This window comes from Dermacentor andersoni, chromosome 9 (assembly GCF_023375885.2).
Source record: "Dermacentor andersoni chromosome 9, qqDerAnde1_hic_scaffold, whole genome shotgun sequence".
NCBI lineage: Eukaryota > Metazoa > Arthropoda > Arachnida > Ixodida > Ixodidae > Dermacentor > Dermacentor andersoni.
This window is the reverse complement of record NC_092822.1, coordinates 43,938,676-43,957,251: the sequence shown is the minus strand read 5'-3', so window position 1 is coordinate 43,957,251 and position 18,576 is coordinate 43,938,676. Positions and strand designations below refer to the sequence as shown.

General features: G+C 47.2%; 1 protein-coding gene, 1 long non-coding RNA gene and 2 other non-coding genes across 4 annotated transcripts in view; 2 read left to right on the top strand and 2 right to left on the bottom strand.

Annotated features, from left to right (window-relative positions):
- The window catches only part of LOC126527749 (sodium-dependent proline transporter-like), a 95,085-nt gene extending 86,025 nt beyond the window's left edge, over positions 1-9,060 (bottom strand). Inside the window, exon 1 of the mRNA XM_050175621.3 lies at positions 8,680-9,060. Coding sequence (XP_050031578.1) covers positions 8,680-8,716 — 37 coding nt within the window. The 5' untranslated portion in view covers positions 8,717-9,060. The remainder of the gene's footprint in view (positions 1-8,679) is intronic.
- The window catches only part of LOC129383908 (uncharacterized), a 207,750-nt gene that overhangs the window by 76,452 nt on the left and 112,722 nt on the right, over positions 1-18,576 (top strand). The window lies entirely within an intron of this gene.
- Positions 10,967-11,039, top strand: TRNAA-AGC (transfer RNA alanine (anticodon AGC)). The gene has a single exon. It is a non-coding gene; the product is annotated as a tRNA-Ala (tRNA).
- TRNAD-GUC (transfer RNA aspartic acid (anticodon GUC)) lies at positions 11,368-11,439 on the bottom strand. Its single transcript has one exon. It is a non-coding gene; the product is annotated as a tRNA-Asp (tRNA).

Sequence of the window (18,576 nt, the reverse complement as noted above, 5' to 3'; positions counted from 1 at the left end):
AACTCGGTGAGGGTCGCATACGAGTTTCGCAATGATGACATCGCGCAAGAGATATGCGGCTTGAGAAATGCGGCGCCCTTCAGCATAGAAAGATATACCGTAGACCCCGAAAGGAAGCTGTTACGTCTTCAGATAACGGAGTGTCAATGGGCGCGCTTCCAAGTGTATACTACGCGCTGCGGGCCAAACGTGACATTTCGCGCGCGGCTTACGGGAAGGACGTAAGAATTGTCGGGCGAGGCGCACGGGCACGAGCTTATCAGCGCTATCTAAAGAACAGCTTTTGTGACAACCTGCTTTTTCTTTTTATTTCTACTACCACCGTCCCTACCACGTTTGGTAATACTTCCACGGACATATAGTACTCGCAGGTGGTCAAAACTAACCCAGAGTTCTCTACAATGGCGCCCGTCATAGCGTTTATTTGGGGAGTTTCTAAAACCGATTAACAAAACAAAAAAAAAGAAAGAAACGATCGCCTGACAGCCATTGCGCGTTTCTTAATCCGTTACTATGAGTTAGCGCATGGCGCCACACTGCTAACTTCAATATTCGTAAAAATTCCGAGCGCGCAAGAAAAATGGGGAAGGGTGCCACGCTTTTCTTTTTTTTTCTTCCTGATCGCGAACCTTTTGCGGAATATCAGCAGCAGCAACCTATTTCTTTTCTGCCCACTGCAGGACGAAGGTCTCTCTCCCTGCGATCTCCAATTATCCCTGTCTCGCGCTAGCCGATTCCAGTTTTGCATCTGCACATTACCTAATTTCATCATCCCACCTGGTTTTCCGCCGTCCTCGACTGCGCCTCCCTTCCCTAGGCATCCGTTGTGCAACTCTAATGGTCCACCGGTTAGCTGTCCTACGCATTACGTGGCCAGCCCAGCTCTACCTTTTCTCTCAATGTCAACTAGAATATCCCCTGCCCCCGTTTTCTCACCGATTCAGATCGCTCTCTTCCTGTACGTCTCCTAACGTTACGCCTAACATTCTTGGTTCCATCGCTCTTTGCGCGGTCCTTAGCTCGTTCTCGAGCTTCTTTATTAAGCTGCATTTTTCTGCCCCACATGTTATCACCGGTAGATTGCAATGATTGTGGAATATAAACGTGCTTTATTAACGATTACTTATAATCACCTCTAGGCGCAGCAGACTCGACTATTACTTGTGCCATATGATATATACGTCAACCTGGGGCGCCGATCTCAGCAACAACCAACTCCGTGGTTGATGAGTTTTTTTTTTTTCTTTAATCTACCTTTCTTTTTATGTGTGTGCATTTTTCTTTCTTTCTGTCTCCCATTACCCCTTCTATAGAGCAGGGTAGCAAACTGGATATCTATCGTCCGGTTAACCTCCCTGTTTTTCGTATCTCATTTCTCTCTCTTTCTCTCTCAACTTCGTCAACTTGTCCGAATAAGTTTGCCGGAAGTCAGTACCCCTCTGGCATAAGATGCAAGGAAGCAAGCAGGCCTGCTACCGTCGCAGTTAAGACGAGTTCTGAGCCGCGGAGAAGCTTCGCTGAAGTCTGCTGACTATTCCGCCTTGACGGGCAGCTTGCTGGCTTACCCTCGTGAAAGAATAACCAAACAAAGCCGAAGAAACGCGAATCGCTAAGAGGGAGGGGGTGGGCACTTTTCCCTTTTTCGTAAACTGTTTTTATTTTCTTTGTAGTCCGAGAGCTCGGCTTTTACCACTAACAAACGAGACAAGTTGGCACAGGACAGGGGCAGTTGGACATCGCAGGGAGGGGCCTTCTTCCTGCAGTGGACATAAAAATAGCATGATGATGATGATGATGATTATGATGAAACGAGCGAGACAAGTCCCTGCGCAGATCGCGAGATTTGAAGCACGTGGCGCCAGTGACACACAAGCTCGTCTCCTATGCGGCCGGCTTTACGAAGGCGGGGGAACGAAGCGCGGAGGTCGTTGAACTCTCGGGGGTTCGAAAACACACGCGAGACACATAGCACCGCTTCGCCGGGCGACGACCAGCCCACGTATAAGGACGTCTAGACGGCGCACACACAAACGTACCTCGCAAACACGAGGAGACCGCGACGTCTTTGGAAAGAGCCACCCCCGCAGTCCGCCTTTTTTCCAACGAGGCAGGCGCGACGGCGACCCTCTCAAGAGGCTGCTAATGGCCGCCGCCAAGCGGCGATAAAGACCGCAACGCCGGTTCTATAGTAACGTTGATAACGAGCAACCTACGGTAGCTGTTCTCACCGCACGGCGTCGCGACGTCTTCTATCTCGTGTCCAACCCGCCGTGGTTGCTCAGTGGCTATGGTGTCGGGCTGCTGAGCACGAGGTCGCGGTATCGAATCCCGGCCACGGCGGCCGCATTTCGATGTAGGCGAAATGCGAAAACACCCGTGTTACTTGGATTTAGCGGCACGTTAAAAGAACCCCAGGTGGTCGACATTTCCGGAGTCCTCCACTACGGCGTGCCTCATAATCAGAAGGTGGTATTGGCATGTAAAACCCCATAATGCTAACTTATTTTTTTTTATCGCGTGTCCAGGGGGTGCGCCTAACGCGCGCAATTTTAGCCTGGCGGCCCTCGCATGCATGCTCTTGTAGTGAAGTGTTCGTCGCGTATCGGGATTTTCTGATTGAGTGGATGAATTCGTTGATTCGCTCCGCTCAGAATAAGCGGACGAAACCTACCGGTTTCGAACACGTTTTCGAATCCTGCGTTCGTCCTGCGTGTAATGACTTTCGATAAATGATGATACTGGACGGAGTGAATGAATTCATTGATTCGCCAATGCACGATCGGAACGAACGAGCAAGCCAACGAATCAAATCCAGCGCGTTACCACACGACTAGCTGTGAACGCGGCCTTCGTAGCATGTGTAACGGCTCTCGATAAATGAGGACATTTGACTGAGTGAGTCAATTCAGTATTTGGCACGTTTCAAAATGAATGAACGAATGAAATCTATCAGTTCGTACACTCGTTTGAGTCCTGCGTCCGTACTATGTACAGTGGCTTTCGATAAATGGGTATTTGATTGAGTGAATTTGTTATACATTCGCTCACTCAATATGAACGAATGGATGAAATATACCCGTTCGTACATGTTCTTCAATCTAACGTTCGCCCCGTGTGACGGCTTTTAATAAATAAAGATATTTGACTGAGTGAATGAGTCATTGAGTGAATTAAACATTAATTCACTCAATCATAATGAACGAACAAATTAACAAATGAAATACACCGGTTCCCGCAATGCGCTGCGTTCGTCTAATTTATAATGACCTTCTGTAGTAGTAGTAGCAGTAGTAGAAGTAGTATTGTTTCTTTTGAACATATTTCCATGGTAGACTAGTACACGGAAGGAGGGTGAAGAGAATGACACCTAAATGGACAACACTCAATGCTGCATATGAGGAAATTTGGCTGAGTGAGTGAATTCACTAATGAATTAACCACCAAATTCTAAAGGAACCACGGACTAAGCAAGTTTACAGAACTTTTCCTGCTCCAAAAAAGAAAGCGACCTAAATGCGCGAAAATAGCTCGAAATCCGTGACATAACACTGGCGTACCAACGCTGCAGTTAAGGACTCCGGAAATTGGGACCACCTGGGGTTCTTTAACGTGCACCCAAATCTAAGTACACGGTCGTTTTTTGCATTTCGCCTCCGTCGAAACGCGGCCGCCGCAGCAGCCGGGATTCGATCCCGCGACCTCGTGCCTATAGCAGCCCAACACCCAATGAGCAACGACGGCGGGTAAAAGCTATAAAGAGAGCTCCTGCCAAAACACGTAACTGAGCATTGTCATTTGTTGGGCGCGTTGGTAAACTGACTTGGAAATCATATTTAGCGCCAGCGAACAAGGACAGAAGGGAGACGAATTAACGCATTGGTGTTGTCGTCTCCCTTCTGTCCTTCTTCGCTGGCGCCAAATATGCTTTCCAAAACATAAGTGAGCTTCGCGCTTCAATATCCGGCGTTCGAATCCGCATTCGTTAATCGATAAGTCGGCTTGGATTGACGTGGGCGCCATACTCTCGCTCTCTTAAATTAGCATGCGCGGCACGCGCGCCCTTGAGCCAGAAGTGTCGCAAACCGGCTCTATTTGCTCGGGCGGGCCGTTCTTTGAGCGGGAATTCTGTATCCGCGTGACAATGAAACGACCTCATTATACGGTACCCTTCCTTATCTGGCGATCGGCATTGAATGGCGAGCAGGCGCCATTGCGATTCACTGCGGTGCAAGTATGTCGTTTAAACGAGTGCTGTCCACACTAACGCGAAGGACTTGGCTAAATGTTACTGCACGCGGTGCGACTTGGGACGCGCATGCGCAAAAAAAAAAAAAAAAGCGCCGACGGCTTTGTATTAGTAAGATCTTGATGAGGGCTAGTTGGTTCATAAAGTTGGTTCATACTGGTTCATACCCGGTTTTGTGTTCGCGAGAGCAAGAATTAAAATTTGATATTTTAACGGCCCCGACGCAGAACAATTGGTTTATACGCGTATTGTGAATGGGCGCCGGATTAAGCATACGGACCATCTGGGATCCTTTAATGTGGACCCGAAGCATATGGTACAGGAACTTCTTTTTTTTTTTTGGCCTGTATACCCTCATATAAATGCTGCCGCCGCAGCGATGAGTTTAATCGAGAAAAACTTAGTCAGATGAAATACGAATGAGCGTGTAGTTTCCCGCCCTCTCCCCTCGCTCCACGTGAGTGCACAATTAAAAAAAAACAAAGAAAATTTAGCATCTTTCTTACAAAGGGGCTTCGCTTAACTTATGATACCAGTCATTTTTTTTTTTTTCAGGGCACACGTGTCCCTTAGGTTTCGTCCGAACAGCAAGTGAATGACATCCGCTGCCTTGCGCATACTCAGGAGCAGGATGCTATAACCACTCAGGGTATACCGGTTACGCTAACCGCGATCCTTCGTTGGACTGAAACAGCAAAATGTAGCGTCATTGAAGTGCCACTGAATTTGCAGAAACCTGTCACAAAATTTTGAAGGTGTATAGGGTCCAACATACACGCTCACCAATACGACGATCGTGTGAGTGACAAAGTTTGAATTCATGAATTTTTTTTTTTTTCAAGAGATAATTGACAAACCATGTGAATCGGTGCATGACGCTTCCCTTAATTTACCATCTTACCTAGACGCTTATCATATATTAAAATTTATCACATCTTGAACGTGGAATTGCACGTTCATAAAACTAAAGAAAGGAAAATAAAGGACGTCAAAAGTTCCCGTGCTTCAAATGAGTGACAGTAATGATTGGATCTTATCAGTCGATAATTATCTATCGCCATCCACACGGCTTCTCCTGTTTCACGGTCATCTATGCCATATTAGAACGTCATGACCTACCGATGTTGCGCACCCACTACCGTCTATACGAGAGAGAGAGAGAGAGGAAATGAAGCAGAAAGGCCGGAACGTGGACCGGTACACAAACTACGGTCTGTTACCCTACGTTAAGGGACAGGTAGGTGGAGGTAGATGGACCGGGGTAGTTGGAGAAGTGTGGGAGAGGCCTTTGCCCTGCAGTGGGCTTAACCAGGCTGATGATGAGGTTGGTATAGTAAGGTGAGAAGCAAATATCGAGTCTACCAGTCTACAATGTCGTCTACGGCCAACGGAAACACAACTGCACAACGACTGCTCTTCGCTCATTATTTCGCTTTCGTTATATACACAGAGACCACAGCCGTCGCTGTACAACGTACCCTTCAGCTATCGCTCAGAACTCACTGCGCACGAATAATATATCTATGCGAACCACAGCTATCGCTTTGTTACAGGTTATAGCCACCTCCGTATGCAGAACAGCGGGTCCGTTAATTGCGAGCCCGCGCATGAAACTGGCGTCACTCCTTTTGTCACGTGCCTCTCTACGTTACGTCGCTCCGCTCCTCCTCCATCCCCGTTCCGTCGCTCTCACCCGGATAGTTGCTCCGCCGAGCGTATCCCTTCCTTACATAGCCGAAGGTGCATTCTGTGATCTGTATAAATGCTATCGCATTTAAATAAGCGGGATGAGAGGCCGTAGGTTAGGGGAATGAGACATTTACGATTAATCCTGCCGAACTGATCAGAACGAGGACACGTGGGTAAATTATATCCAAATGTCATTTTACGTAGGAAGCGTTTGCGTTTTCGCTCTGGAACGGTTTGTAACATCTGCAACGTCGCGTGAAAGAATGTTGAAAAAGGTGAGAAATATGAGAAGAAAGGCAAGAACGTCAAGAAAAATCGGCCGTTGTGCCACAGAGAAAACTACGCGTAACGCTTTATAGCGTCAACGGCGAAAAGGACGACGTAGAACAAAAACGCATAACGGTCTCTTTATTCCTTCCTTCTATCCTTAAGTGCAGAAGTGTTTTTGAATGAGCGTGCTACGCAGAATCACGTGCGATGTGTTACTGCACTGTTTCTTTCTCTAATATCCCCCCCTCTGAACCGTCGAACACTTTGACAGGCAAGACAGCTCTCGACAACTGAACAGCAGGTGGGATGTGACGGCGTCATTTTCTCTATTTGCACGGCGTGGACAAGCGACACGCATCACGGATGTGGCATCGCTTTTTTACTGTCGTTTAACATATGTAGTTGGTTATCGGAGCAACGACCAGACATCGAAGCCAGTTAGTAAAGTATCAAGGATTAGGAAGACAGCTATGTGGAATTTGACAGTAAACCGGGGTGGTTGTCATTAAAATGAAGAAATGGACATGGGCAGACCATGTAATGCGTAGGACAGATAATACGCGGTTTGTTGGAATAAAAACAGAATGGGTGTTGCCGAGGAAAGGGAAACATAGTCGAGGACGGTAGAGACATACATAAGTGGTGCGATGAAATCTGAAAAATTAAACGCATGCGACGGTACGAGATGGCGCAAGATGAGGGTAATTTAAGGTGGCTGGGACGCTTTCGCCCTGCTGGACATAAAAAACGATGATAATCATGACGATAATTGGAACAAATGTAGCTGAAGGCGGGCAGTATGTATTCTAGCATTTCGATTATGTTAGAGAAAGAGTGAAAGAAAGACGTAAGAAAGGCCTCAAATGATGGCCGAACAGACAACCATCCGCTCTAGCAAAAAAAAAAAAAAAAAAAAAAAAAAAAAAAAAAAAAAGAAGGCGCCTGAAGTCATCTGCGCTTTCCGTGACTTCAATGACTATGGGGAGCCTGAAAGATTGGTTTGTTTTTGCATTGTTTTCTTTAAGTGGTATCGTTGGCTAAATAAACCAATTGCGTCGCTAATTAGAACAAAAAGAATTCGCAAATTGCAGCAACGCAAAATTTGTTCACTGTAAAGAAAGTCATAGACAGGTAACGGAATCATCTGAACATTAACAACGTACAAAAGCACCTGTTGACAAGACCGCGCTCTTCCGAAATGTCTGGAACATATCGTAGGAAAATCAGAGGCGAAAGAAAAACGAAAAAAAGAACGAAAAGAGAAAGGAAGATACGCGTTTGTTTACTTCTCGCCTCTTGGCCTTAGAGCGGCTTTCTCTGCAGAATGCCACGCGCATGTCACCAACATGCGCGGAGGTCTGCGCGTTTTCCAAAACATTATCCCGACGTCATTTCGTACGCCCCATGAAAACGGCAAATAGTTTACAGTTTGGGCAACCCTAGTCCCAAATTTACGAAACCCGGCTGCACAGAAACGATATTTTTATTACTATAGGCGCGCAGTAGTACATACACCGCGTTTCGTCAAGCCCGAGAAACAAAAGCAACGCGGCGATAGATGGCTCCTTTTAACCCGCTCGCGAAGACACGACACAATCGAAGGCGTCAAATCAGCCACGCGTCTCGTCTCCGGCGTTTCAGGACGAGGAAGTCCCCGCACCTGTTTTGCCGTTTCGCAGATCCTGGGTCAACACCTCTCACGTCGCGCGAGCGTGGCTGAGGCGCCAATTTCAAAAGCAACGCTTACGCGATGGTCGCGGCACCCTTTATCACGACGTTGTCTCGTTCTGCAATAGGAGCGGATAAATATTTCGTCGTTATATAGCATCATTGGTAGGGGCATTGTCCTTATTTTATACTTATTTCATGACTTACAACGTTGCCATTTGGGGGGAGGGGGTGGGTAGTATTCTGCAGGGGTCTACCTAGTAGACATGTGTATTTCGCCTGCTGCTTGAGTTCTGATTGGCTGGCCTGGGGTACGCATCAGAAGGAGACAGGCGCCCCCAGCCAATCAGCACTTCAGTAGCAGACGAAACGGACATGTCCATTAGGTGGACACTTACAGAATAACCCCCCTGATCAGCTGGGTGTCTATAATTGACGTATCGAAGACACCTTTTGAGCAGCCGCAACAGTACGAGACCATCAATATGCTAGCTAAAGAAAGAAAGAAAAAGAAGACCAGCTCCAATCTTGATGTACGTCTTGTTTTCGTTGACAGGTACTGGTTTTGTAATTGACAAACGAAATGACAAGCAATGAGGTCGCAGCCGACACTTTGACCAGAAATGCTGTCAATTGAAAACATCAGACGAAACGCAGTGTCACTTGAAGCTTGCTTCCGCGTCCTTCACTACCAAACTAGAGCATGCCACAAACCACTCCGGACGATTAGTGAGGCTCCAGGCCCGCGACATATGCTACGCATCGAGCAGACGTCGTCGAAACGACGCGGAGCGAATTTTACTCACCCGTCTTGTTCAGCGAGGTATAGCTGCCGTTTTGCATTGGTGCGGAAAGTGTCCACCCGTTGGCCCTGTCCTACCCGCACGCGCGCGCACGCACACACCAAATGTTCGGGAGGGCTCCTCGGGTCAAGGCGCACGCCGACGCAGATGTAAATATTGCGTCGTCTTGAGCCGGCGAAGACACACGCCGACGGGGGTTGAGCGCGCGCCGGAGCCGGGGAGCGGTCCTCGCACGCGGCCGCTCTCGTGGCAGTTGGTTGAATGGGAAAGAGAAGGCTCCACAACGGTCGCACGTAGCTAGGCAGCGCCTCGCCACGGACGCCGCGGCGAGATGGGAAGCGGCTGATGCAACTCGCCGGGCTTCCAGCTGCTCCGGCGGCGACCCGACTCACCCGACTACTACGCGACGGCGTTGACAGCGTGCGCGAGGTACGGTGGTACCCGGTGCGAAGAGAAAGGGGTGGTAGAAGAGCGAGTGGGTTTGTCGTGGAGAAAATTTAAACCCGTTCGAAGGACGCGCGCGGCACTGATTTCAAGAAGAATACAACGAAAAATGCGGATCAGAAGAGAAGCGAGATGTGGGCGAGCGAAAGTCAACGCAGTAGGATTTGATATTGTTCTCCGTGAGCCATTTGTCAGGGTGATGAAGGTTTGCTTACACGGAGAAACTCCTTTTCGGGAAGGGTCGATCGCAGTGGTTTAGCGTCAGGCAGATGAAAGCAATGTCACTGCGAATTCGATTCGAAACACGTGCTACGTGGAACGCGGTCTCGATCAAACCGGTCTTCCGCGCGCGCGCGCGTTGTGACTTTGATCACTGAGCTGCGCACGCTCGTAATCGGTCGGTGAACGTGCCGGTGGAGCTGATGCAAGCGAGAGCGACGTCTGCTGAGGGTCGGTGCCGAATGACTAAAGGACGCGCGCGTGGGACGGCTCACTGGGTCACCAGTGGGAAGCGAAGGCGCATATATGCCCAAGTCGGGAGAGGGCCAGGGCAGCGCCTCCGCGGGCGCGTATTTTTGGGATTAGGAGGAGAGAGGCGAAGGGAAGACCCATGCGCCGCGCGGACGGCCCGGCGGAAGTAGGTTCGGCACGAAGGAGAAGCAGAAGCCTTCCGCCATGGGCAACCGGTTGCAGTTTATCGCTGTCCAGCACGTGTTCCGGCGCAGCGAGCCAGAGAACAAGCAATAATACGCCAATTGACATGTTGCCAGAAAGTGTCCAGTAAACACAACATCTGTTATAATCGGATAAAGTTGATAAAGTGGGCACTTGGGAGCGACATGCAGCTGTGCGTGATGGACCACGTGTGTGTATTTTGAGAACTGCCAGCTGCGGAAAATGTGCAAAACTACCTATTAGCGTGCCGCCTGATGGCAACTTTTGTAAGCTAGATAAAATAAAAGAAAGGCAGCATGGCCTCTGAGAGCACTCAGACATTCTTGGATGCCATGAAAACAAATAAATTAGCAAAAGAAAAAGCATAAATGCCAATGCAACCATACTGAAGGCATTCGTATTGCCAGATCGGTTCTTTTTTTTTATTGAGTCTACGGATGACAACGTAGTCCAAATTTCGAAATTTAAAGTGCGACCTCAGAGGTGATGTTCCAATGCCGGTATTCTTTTTTCCAGCTGGCCAGAGAGGGCGCTGACGTTCTCTTCAGCGTTTTTGAGCAGATCACGCAGCCGACCATAGAGTTAGTAGAGCCGGCAAAGTGCTCGCACTACATTTCCCCAGATTAGCGTGTGCTTTAAAGGGGGTCCTGAACCGCTTTTTATCGCTGTGGAGAAATGCATTTGACGGTGAAATAGGCAATTTCAGACATACTTTGCCGCAAAGAGTACTTCAATACCTTCAGCAGAAGCGTAGTTATTATTAATGCCCAGGGCACTACAGTGAACTAGTACATTGTACTTGCACTGCGAAGGCTACAGCAGAGCGCGGCGCGTGCTGTGAAAGTCGCCGTGGTGCACAGTTCAAATTTGATTTTGGATGTCAACGTAGACGCTTTTGGGATTTGCTTACGCTGATTTGACGCATAAAAAGACTAGAAAGAAACGTATAACAGTCTAAAATGTCATGTAATACTTACTTAAAAATAACTCGTTTTGCCTTTCTTGACCATCGAATATGTGGTGTCCAAATGTTGACGTCAACGACGTTTTTCTGGCTCCCGAAATCGCGTGCGGTGCTTTCAACTTGCGAAAGCATAGTCTTTAAGATCCGCTTTTTAAACTCAAAGGAGACCGTGGACAGTCACGTTTTTAAGGCCAGCTTCACCGTGTTGGGGGTGTAGCTCAGATGGTAGAGCGCTCGCTTAGCATGCGAGAGGTACGGGGATCGATACCCCGCACCTCCACTTCTTTTCTTTTCTGCATTTTTTTTTCGAAGCGGAGCGCAAGCTCCTAGAAGTTACATTAAGAGTTAAGCACATTTTAACGCCACTATTTCGTGTTTCCAAAACTTCATTAAGGCTTAAGTGATTCATTATTAATTATTTTGTGACGTTATAGGCACACCGATTAATTATGAAAAATGCGCTCATCTAAAAGGGCAGAGATGCTTTACGTGTGTAATTACTGATATTTCTTTTTTATGCCCTTCATAAACTACTACAGCCACAGCCTTTGTGGTATATTGAATAAATAAGATGAAATGCGACATGTAATAATCATTAAAAAAAAATGCTCCCCGTCGGGGAATCGAACCCCGGTCTCCCGCGTGACAGGCGGGGATACTGGCCACTATACTAACGAGGAGAACGAATACCGGCGCCGTTAAAATTAACCACCAGTCCGTCCTATGGCTACGAGCCACATACGAACCACGTTTTGAGGCAGCGTGTACTACTTCTGTCAAGTTAAATTACGCAGCAACGTTTGTAATATTTTGACTTGTGCCAGAACAAAATGACGCACTTTAAAGCTGCTACGTGATATGCGTTCTAAACCTCTGCGCATGGTTAGACCAGTTAGACACGGTTCTTCGGTGCTTGTTCCCGGCGAGTGATATCGGCAGGGTGCTCAGACTCAGCCTGGCGACTGCGGCGAAGAGTTAATTGACGCACTTCGCACCGGCTCGTGCTTCGTCCATGGCGAGGGCGAATCAGCTGTAAGGCGCGTTTAGTTGTCGGTGCGCGGGCGAGTGTCGCGATCGACGCCGTGCGTGTCGGAAAGCAGCGATCGGTTACGTCGGTTGCGCCAGTGCGTCGAACCATCGGTCGAAACATGGTCGAAATCACGGTGGTAGAATAGGAGAGGTGGCCAAACGGCTCTCGAGTTGCCGCCGCTTTGCCTCGGGTGGCAGCAGGGGTAGTCTGGGCCCATTTCTCCGCTCCACCGGACAAGAAAGTGCGTAGCCCGTGGGCGTTCGCGAGCATTCAAACTGTATTTTAAAGCGAAAGCTTTACTGGCCGCGAACTTGCGATTTCGCCGTGGCGGTGATCCGAGGAAGCACATGACGTCACAACGCGCGCCTCGCCGCGGATATTTCTCTCCCTTTCTCTCTCTCTCTCCCTAATCACTACTGCGCATGCGCCACTAGTAGCACCGAGCCACAGGCATAGTTTCTCACTATAACACCTAGAGAGAAATCTGCCGCCACCGTCTATGGGAGTTTCTTAAAGGGGCACCGTGCCGTAATGGGAATGACGGTATATGTATGTGTCTGCGAGGCTCGCGTTGGCTGGTGTTGTAATAGGCTTTGTCTCAAACGTGGATATGGCTACACAAATAACGCGTTCTCAAAGTAAAATCTTCATAAAATGTTTCCACTCATGCATATTACATCTTTACTCACCTACAATGCATGACCAAGCGAAGAAAAGCAAGAACAGACAACAAACTGTTTCAAAGCGAGCGCGAACCTTATCGACTGTCCTCCAACTTTAGCGGCCCGCTGATACTTTTTACGTAACATGTAGTCGTACACACAATAACAAGTTCTCATAGTTAAACAAAACATGTTTTCGCGTAATAACAAAGTTAAAACAGCTTGTTACGTGCTGTTCTAGTAGAAAATGAATCATTGTGACAGACGGAACGGTACTTGCCAAGCGCGTCTTCAAGGTGTCCTGTCTCTACGAGAATGATGCCAATCCGAATCCACAACATACCGGCATTCCCATGCATACCACAGCGCAGCAGCGCCAGATTTCCCTCTAGGTAATGTAGTGCAAAACTCTATGGTTTCTATGGTCACAGGGGTGTGGATGGATGGATCGATGTTAGGACCGTCCCCTTTGGAACGGGGCCGTAGGTTGCGCCACCAAGCTCTTGCTATTGTACTGCCTAATGTCCTACCTAGGTAAAACAATAAAAAACAAAAAACTATTAACTCACACAACCAAATTTTTTGATCCCCTATTGTCAACTGTGCTTTTGTACGTCTCCGTTTTTCGTCGTTTCCCTACTTTTATTCCACCAATCCTCCAATCGCCTCTTACTAATCCCTACCGCGGACATGTTCACTTTTCCACTGCTCTCGCTGAACCCAAGGGCTTCAAGGAGGCCATTGGGGCCTAAATCGGCCGCTGGGCAGACATCTTCACATTCTAATAAATCATGCTCCCTAGTTTCCCTAGCTCTAGTGTTCCGCTGCTGTGCAGCGCCGCGCATTTCTGCAGCTGCCGTTCGGTATGACGTCACACCACGTGTGTTCCTCGTCGTTGCGCTTGCCTCCGCTCACTTCGCCAGATGCGTCGCATGCCTGATAACATGCCGGAGGATTGGAAAAGAGAGCTCGCGTGTGCCGCGACCACAGTTGAGGCGGCAGTATGGACGGCGACAATTCTGATAAGCAGGAGGAGGCCTGGAATCGACATCGGAACGAGATGAAGAGGAAACGAGCCACCCAGGAAACAGACGAACAACGCGCCGAACGGCTGGCTAAACGCCGCAACATAGCTAGACAACCAGACTAACCTGGACTTGCAATCAAGAATAACCAAGGCTAACCATGCTATGCCTTAGCTTTCGCTACGTATATCCTGGCTTAGCCGAGCTAAGCCACTGCCAACTCTTTTACGTCTCTAACGTTTCAGAAAGAGCTCAGCATCGTAGTGCCACAGACCAGATAGATCTTCAGTCACACTGAATAGTTGGTCGCGTAAAACGTACTTTTCGTGCAGATTTACGCGTGACCTCAGACGCGTCGTTTATTCCTTGTTTATTTGATTGTTTTATTTCTTTATTTTGCTGGACACAGATTGGTTCTGAGAACTATGTGGTGACTAATGCGTCATTGCCGAATGAATCACGTTTGAAATGAATATATGTATGATATAAGTTCACCATCAATAAGTACATCTGTTTCTTCTTCCTTATTGCAATAATAATAAAAAAAATTCTTTATGAGCATGTACGACTTTTCAGAGAGGGTGTTCACTATCCTCCAAAAGTTACTGTTGTCGTGTTAACCAATATATACGCGTGCAGATATTTATATATATATATGTACCAATATGTTTGCATTTGCATACTCTGATCAGAAAGAACCATATATGGCTCATTTGCTCCACTACTACGTATCAATGAGAATGCGCCAGTTTGCAAAAGAAAAACAATAAGAAAAGCGGAGGACTAGAAATAATAAGGTAGCTATAAAAACTGGCTTGAACTAGTGCTTCGCAACAAAAGGCATAGGAGATTTCGTATTCACCTACTTTCCTGCGCCTAATTGTGCCACCTGGGTGCATTTAATTGTACACTGCAACCTTGAAAAAGTATTCAATTTCTAAGATAGCGTAATTGTATTCACAAGCTAAATGCCGATAAAATGCTTTGTTGCTTTTATTTTGCACACTTCCGTCTCTTCTTTGGAGCTGAAAAATAATTTTAATTTGGGAGCCCACAGTGAAATTTACTTTCAGCCAGGCGATCACAAATCAACTACGTCCATTATCCCAATGCTACCCACGATGACGTGAAAACCAAATATTTTTTTACGCTCTACACGCGCCCGTAAGAATTTTCACGCTTCCAGAAGAATACACGCGCTTCCCTTGTGATCGGCGTTCCTTGTCGGTCTTGTCGAGACTACCCACACCGATTAGATTGCATAGAGCTTGACATACTTAGTTTTGTGGGCAAGGCCAACAGACAGCCTCTACAAACTATTAAAATCACAAACAGCGTTTTAAAGCCAGGAAAATTATGATAATAACTGACCTCTAACGGCACAGTGAAAGCTTACGATGTGCGCCCATAAACCCCTTTCGCCACACCTGGCGATAGTTGTAGAAACCCGAGAGGTGCGGCGACATGCTTGTGGCACTCGTTTGGCCACCTCTCCTATTCTACCACCGTGGTCGAAATATATCTGCTGTTGATCTCGCCAACGTGACGCAACATGTGCGCGCACTCGTGCTACATGGGACACAGGAGCACAGGTACACAGCGGGCATGCTACTCAGCGGCAAGGCTCGAGTGAGCGCAGCTGCGACGCCTCTCCGCAGTGGATCATCTGACATGACGTTACGCCTTCATACTTGCGCATTCTTTATTCTATGCTTGCGCGCTGGCGGCTGAAGGTCAAATGCGCACCGAGATTGACCTGCAGAGTTGTACCTCGAGGAGTAGAGCTTTCGCTCTAAAGTACGCAAGAACATGGCCATGGCATGGCTTTTGAGCTTTGTTGTTGCCGGGTGAAAACCATCAGCATGCCCTTTGAAGAAGGGTGATGGTTGATGCCACTGAGGGACACTGTACATGGACATGAATATTTTGCTTAAAATCTTTGCTTAAGACGGTTATCTGACCTGCGCATTACATGACCTGCCCAGCTCCATTTTTCCTCTTGATGCCATGCAATTAGAATATTGTCTATACCAATTTGCTCTCTGATCCAAACCGCATTCTTTCTGTCTTTTAACGTTATGCATAGCAATCTTCGATCGTTCCATCGCTCTTTGCGCGGTTCTTAACTTGTTCTCAAGCTTCTTTGTCAGTCTCCAAGTCTCTGCCCCATATATATGAGCTACAACACGGTGAGCGCATTCAAAAGGGCCCCAGGACTGCACGGCGGCGCCCACATACAAAAAATTGCTGTAATAAATTTCTACCGTTATTCGTATGATCGACGCTACGTACCGTGCAATCTCGAGGCCCTTTTGAACGCGGGCATTGTGTTGCAGCTCACATTGCACGCGACTGTGCCTTCCCACACAGCGATCACCAAATGGGGCGTCAGTGCCTACTGGTCATGCAGTGTCGGAGCATAAACAAACAACTCGCTCATGGGCATGGCCAGTGCGCGACCTTACTTCGCAATCAGGCCTCCGGACTAACGGATACAAAACGAGCAGCAAAAAAAGAAACTTTTCTACCGTAGTACCTAGGCAAAGTCTGATATTCAAGGAACAAAAGCACCCAGATTTTCTCTCTCGCACCTTCGCATGAACGTTGGACGATTCCAGAAATGACCGTATCGTGTGGCCAGCCTCGCCTCCTTTATATAGCTAAGTGGTGCCATCTAGTGCCTCACAAAACAGGCAGGGAAACAGAGGATGCTATGAATTTGTGAACAGGCAGAGGAAATAACCACAGCCTATTCTATTCTTTATTCAATGGCCACTCCACTAAAAAGAAAATCGGCAGCATGTTACACTCCTGTGACACGTGAAGACGGAAGCTTGCAACGCATTATTTGATCAGAGTGGTTAGACTTCTTGCAACACATAACGAGCTGCAGTGTGAAGTAAACATGTTGCAGTGTAGGTCCCTTTCCCTAGCAACATGAGCGAGCGCCTAATGCACTATCTAAAGAATATTTCGTTCTTTCTTTTGTTCCTTCTTCTTTTTCTCTTTGGATTCTTCTTTCACATTGAGCCATTGCATCTTCGCTTGCTTACAGGGGTATGGGCCATTCCATAATTTTCTTTTTCAGGTCTTACTGCAGGCTGAAATTAATGTTTTACCAATCCAATCCAGGTATGAGCCATTACTGATGATATTTTTTGTACCACTTGTGAACCTTTTCTTTAAACCACTCAACTAGACAACGCTTTTTTCGGGTATGAGCCATTGCAATGAGCCACTTGAGGCTTTCGCCTTAAAATGACCGAACCAATCACCGTAAGCACGGAGGAAGGAAAAACCTGAGAGGCCCCGATGTGCACTCATTGTGAAGCGTCTGTGACGCTGGAAGTTGGCCTTACTCCTCCGTCTTGTCATGGCAGATTCTCCGCTTTTTTACATTTCTCGCCTCCAGTGGGCAACCATGTCCAATTCCACAGCTTAGTGGGATTTCGTTAACTTGCATGGTTAACATTGCTTCGCATAACATCGATGCGTACAGGGCGTGGGAAGAAAGACGAAACATTATTTGCTGAAAGGACTTCGTTGTATCTTCAAACGGGGTAACGCCGTGTGGTCGTGCCCCTATTCCAAGGCACCACTGGCTCTCGCCATCCTTTCTGCCCTCCGGACCAGCCTGAGCCAGTCCTCGAGGGCAGAGCTGGATAGCAATGCCTCCGATCTCACTCTAATGTTATTCTCTTCTTGCTATTCAATGTGAGCCGTGCATTCACATGTGATCTGGTAGTGTGTCGGTGTGCTCCCACACCAGGGGCATATGTCTTTGCATGCTGTTGGGTAGGCGTAGGATCTGGTGTCTTTTACCTACAGAATACTGCAGGCCAACGTGTCTTAAGCGGAATTGGAATATTGTTTATAAAGTTATTGTGACACATAATATAAATCTAGCCAACGAAAAGCAGAAAAATAAACGTACTATTTAGAGTTAAATACAAGGGAATGTAAACATTGCATTATAAGCAAGGAGGACTTTTTTTTTGCAGAAAGGAAATAAATACGGACCTTACATGAAATCTATGAACTAATCAAACAGTGCCAAACTTAACATGAGAGCATGGGCATGATTGTTTTACACACACGCTCACAAGCACGAAGAGAAACGTTCGCTAAACACAATTTTCCATTGCAGGTGGTACGTTACCAGACGTGAATACATCGACAGGCAGAGCATTCCATCCAGTAATTATTCTGGAGAGGAAAAGAAAACTTAACGTTTTCTCAGGCAGAAAATAAATTTTAGGCATTCTATCTTTCAGCAAGTTTCAGCCATGTCAATATTACTTTTATTCATTCAGTCAGATGAGGAATTGTGACATCCATAACAATTAAATATGAAGCAGACAGCTAGTCTCTTGAAGTGCTCCAGTTTGTTAATGTCCTTTTGCCAGAACAGGTCCCAGACGACACTATCTTATTCCAATATCAGCTTAACTAACGTGTTAAATGTAATAGCTTCACGGATGAAAGTGAAATTAAGCTACCTTGCTAGGTCTCGTTTACACCCAGCAGACTCATAGGTATTGTCAAGGTGTTGCGAGTAGCTCAAGCGGTTGTTGACTGCGACAACTAAATGTTTGCATCATACCAAAACATGGCTAATGTCTGCTTTTACAGGCATTCCCACAACATTCAAACACAATGTTGATGCAACGCTTTTGCAATGGTGCTTGGAAGTTTGTGTAGCGTTTAGGCAGCCTTAGAGTAAATTGCCACATACAGCAATGTTTTTGTAATGCTAATTGAAAGTTCCCACAATATCCAGGAAACCCTCGAGTAAATTGCCATGTACACCACTTAACATTCAGCCGCATTTATTTCTAGCCATTGGTGTGCTCTGCTTTTGATTGTGGGGGAGGGGATGTCTCACGGCTCCTTTTCAAATGCTCTGGTCCTCCCATGAGCCATTTTAATTCCATCATGTCACAAGCATACAGGTAACACTCTGGGAGAGGGAAGCTACCAATGGCAGAGGGGAAAATAAAATATTAAAATGAAATTATAAATTTTCTAGTACTAAAGCTTGTACAATACACCAAAGAAGTGTAACAATGTCCCCACATGCTGGCCAGCTCACCAAAGGCC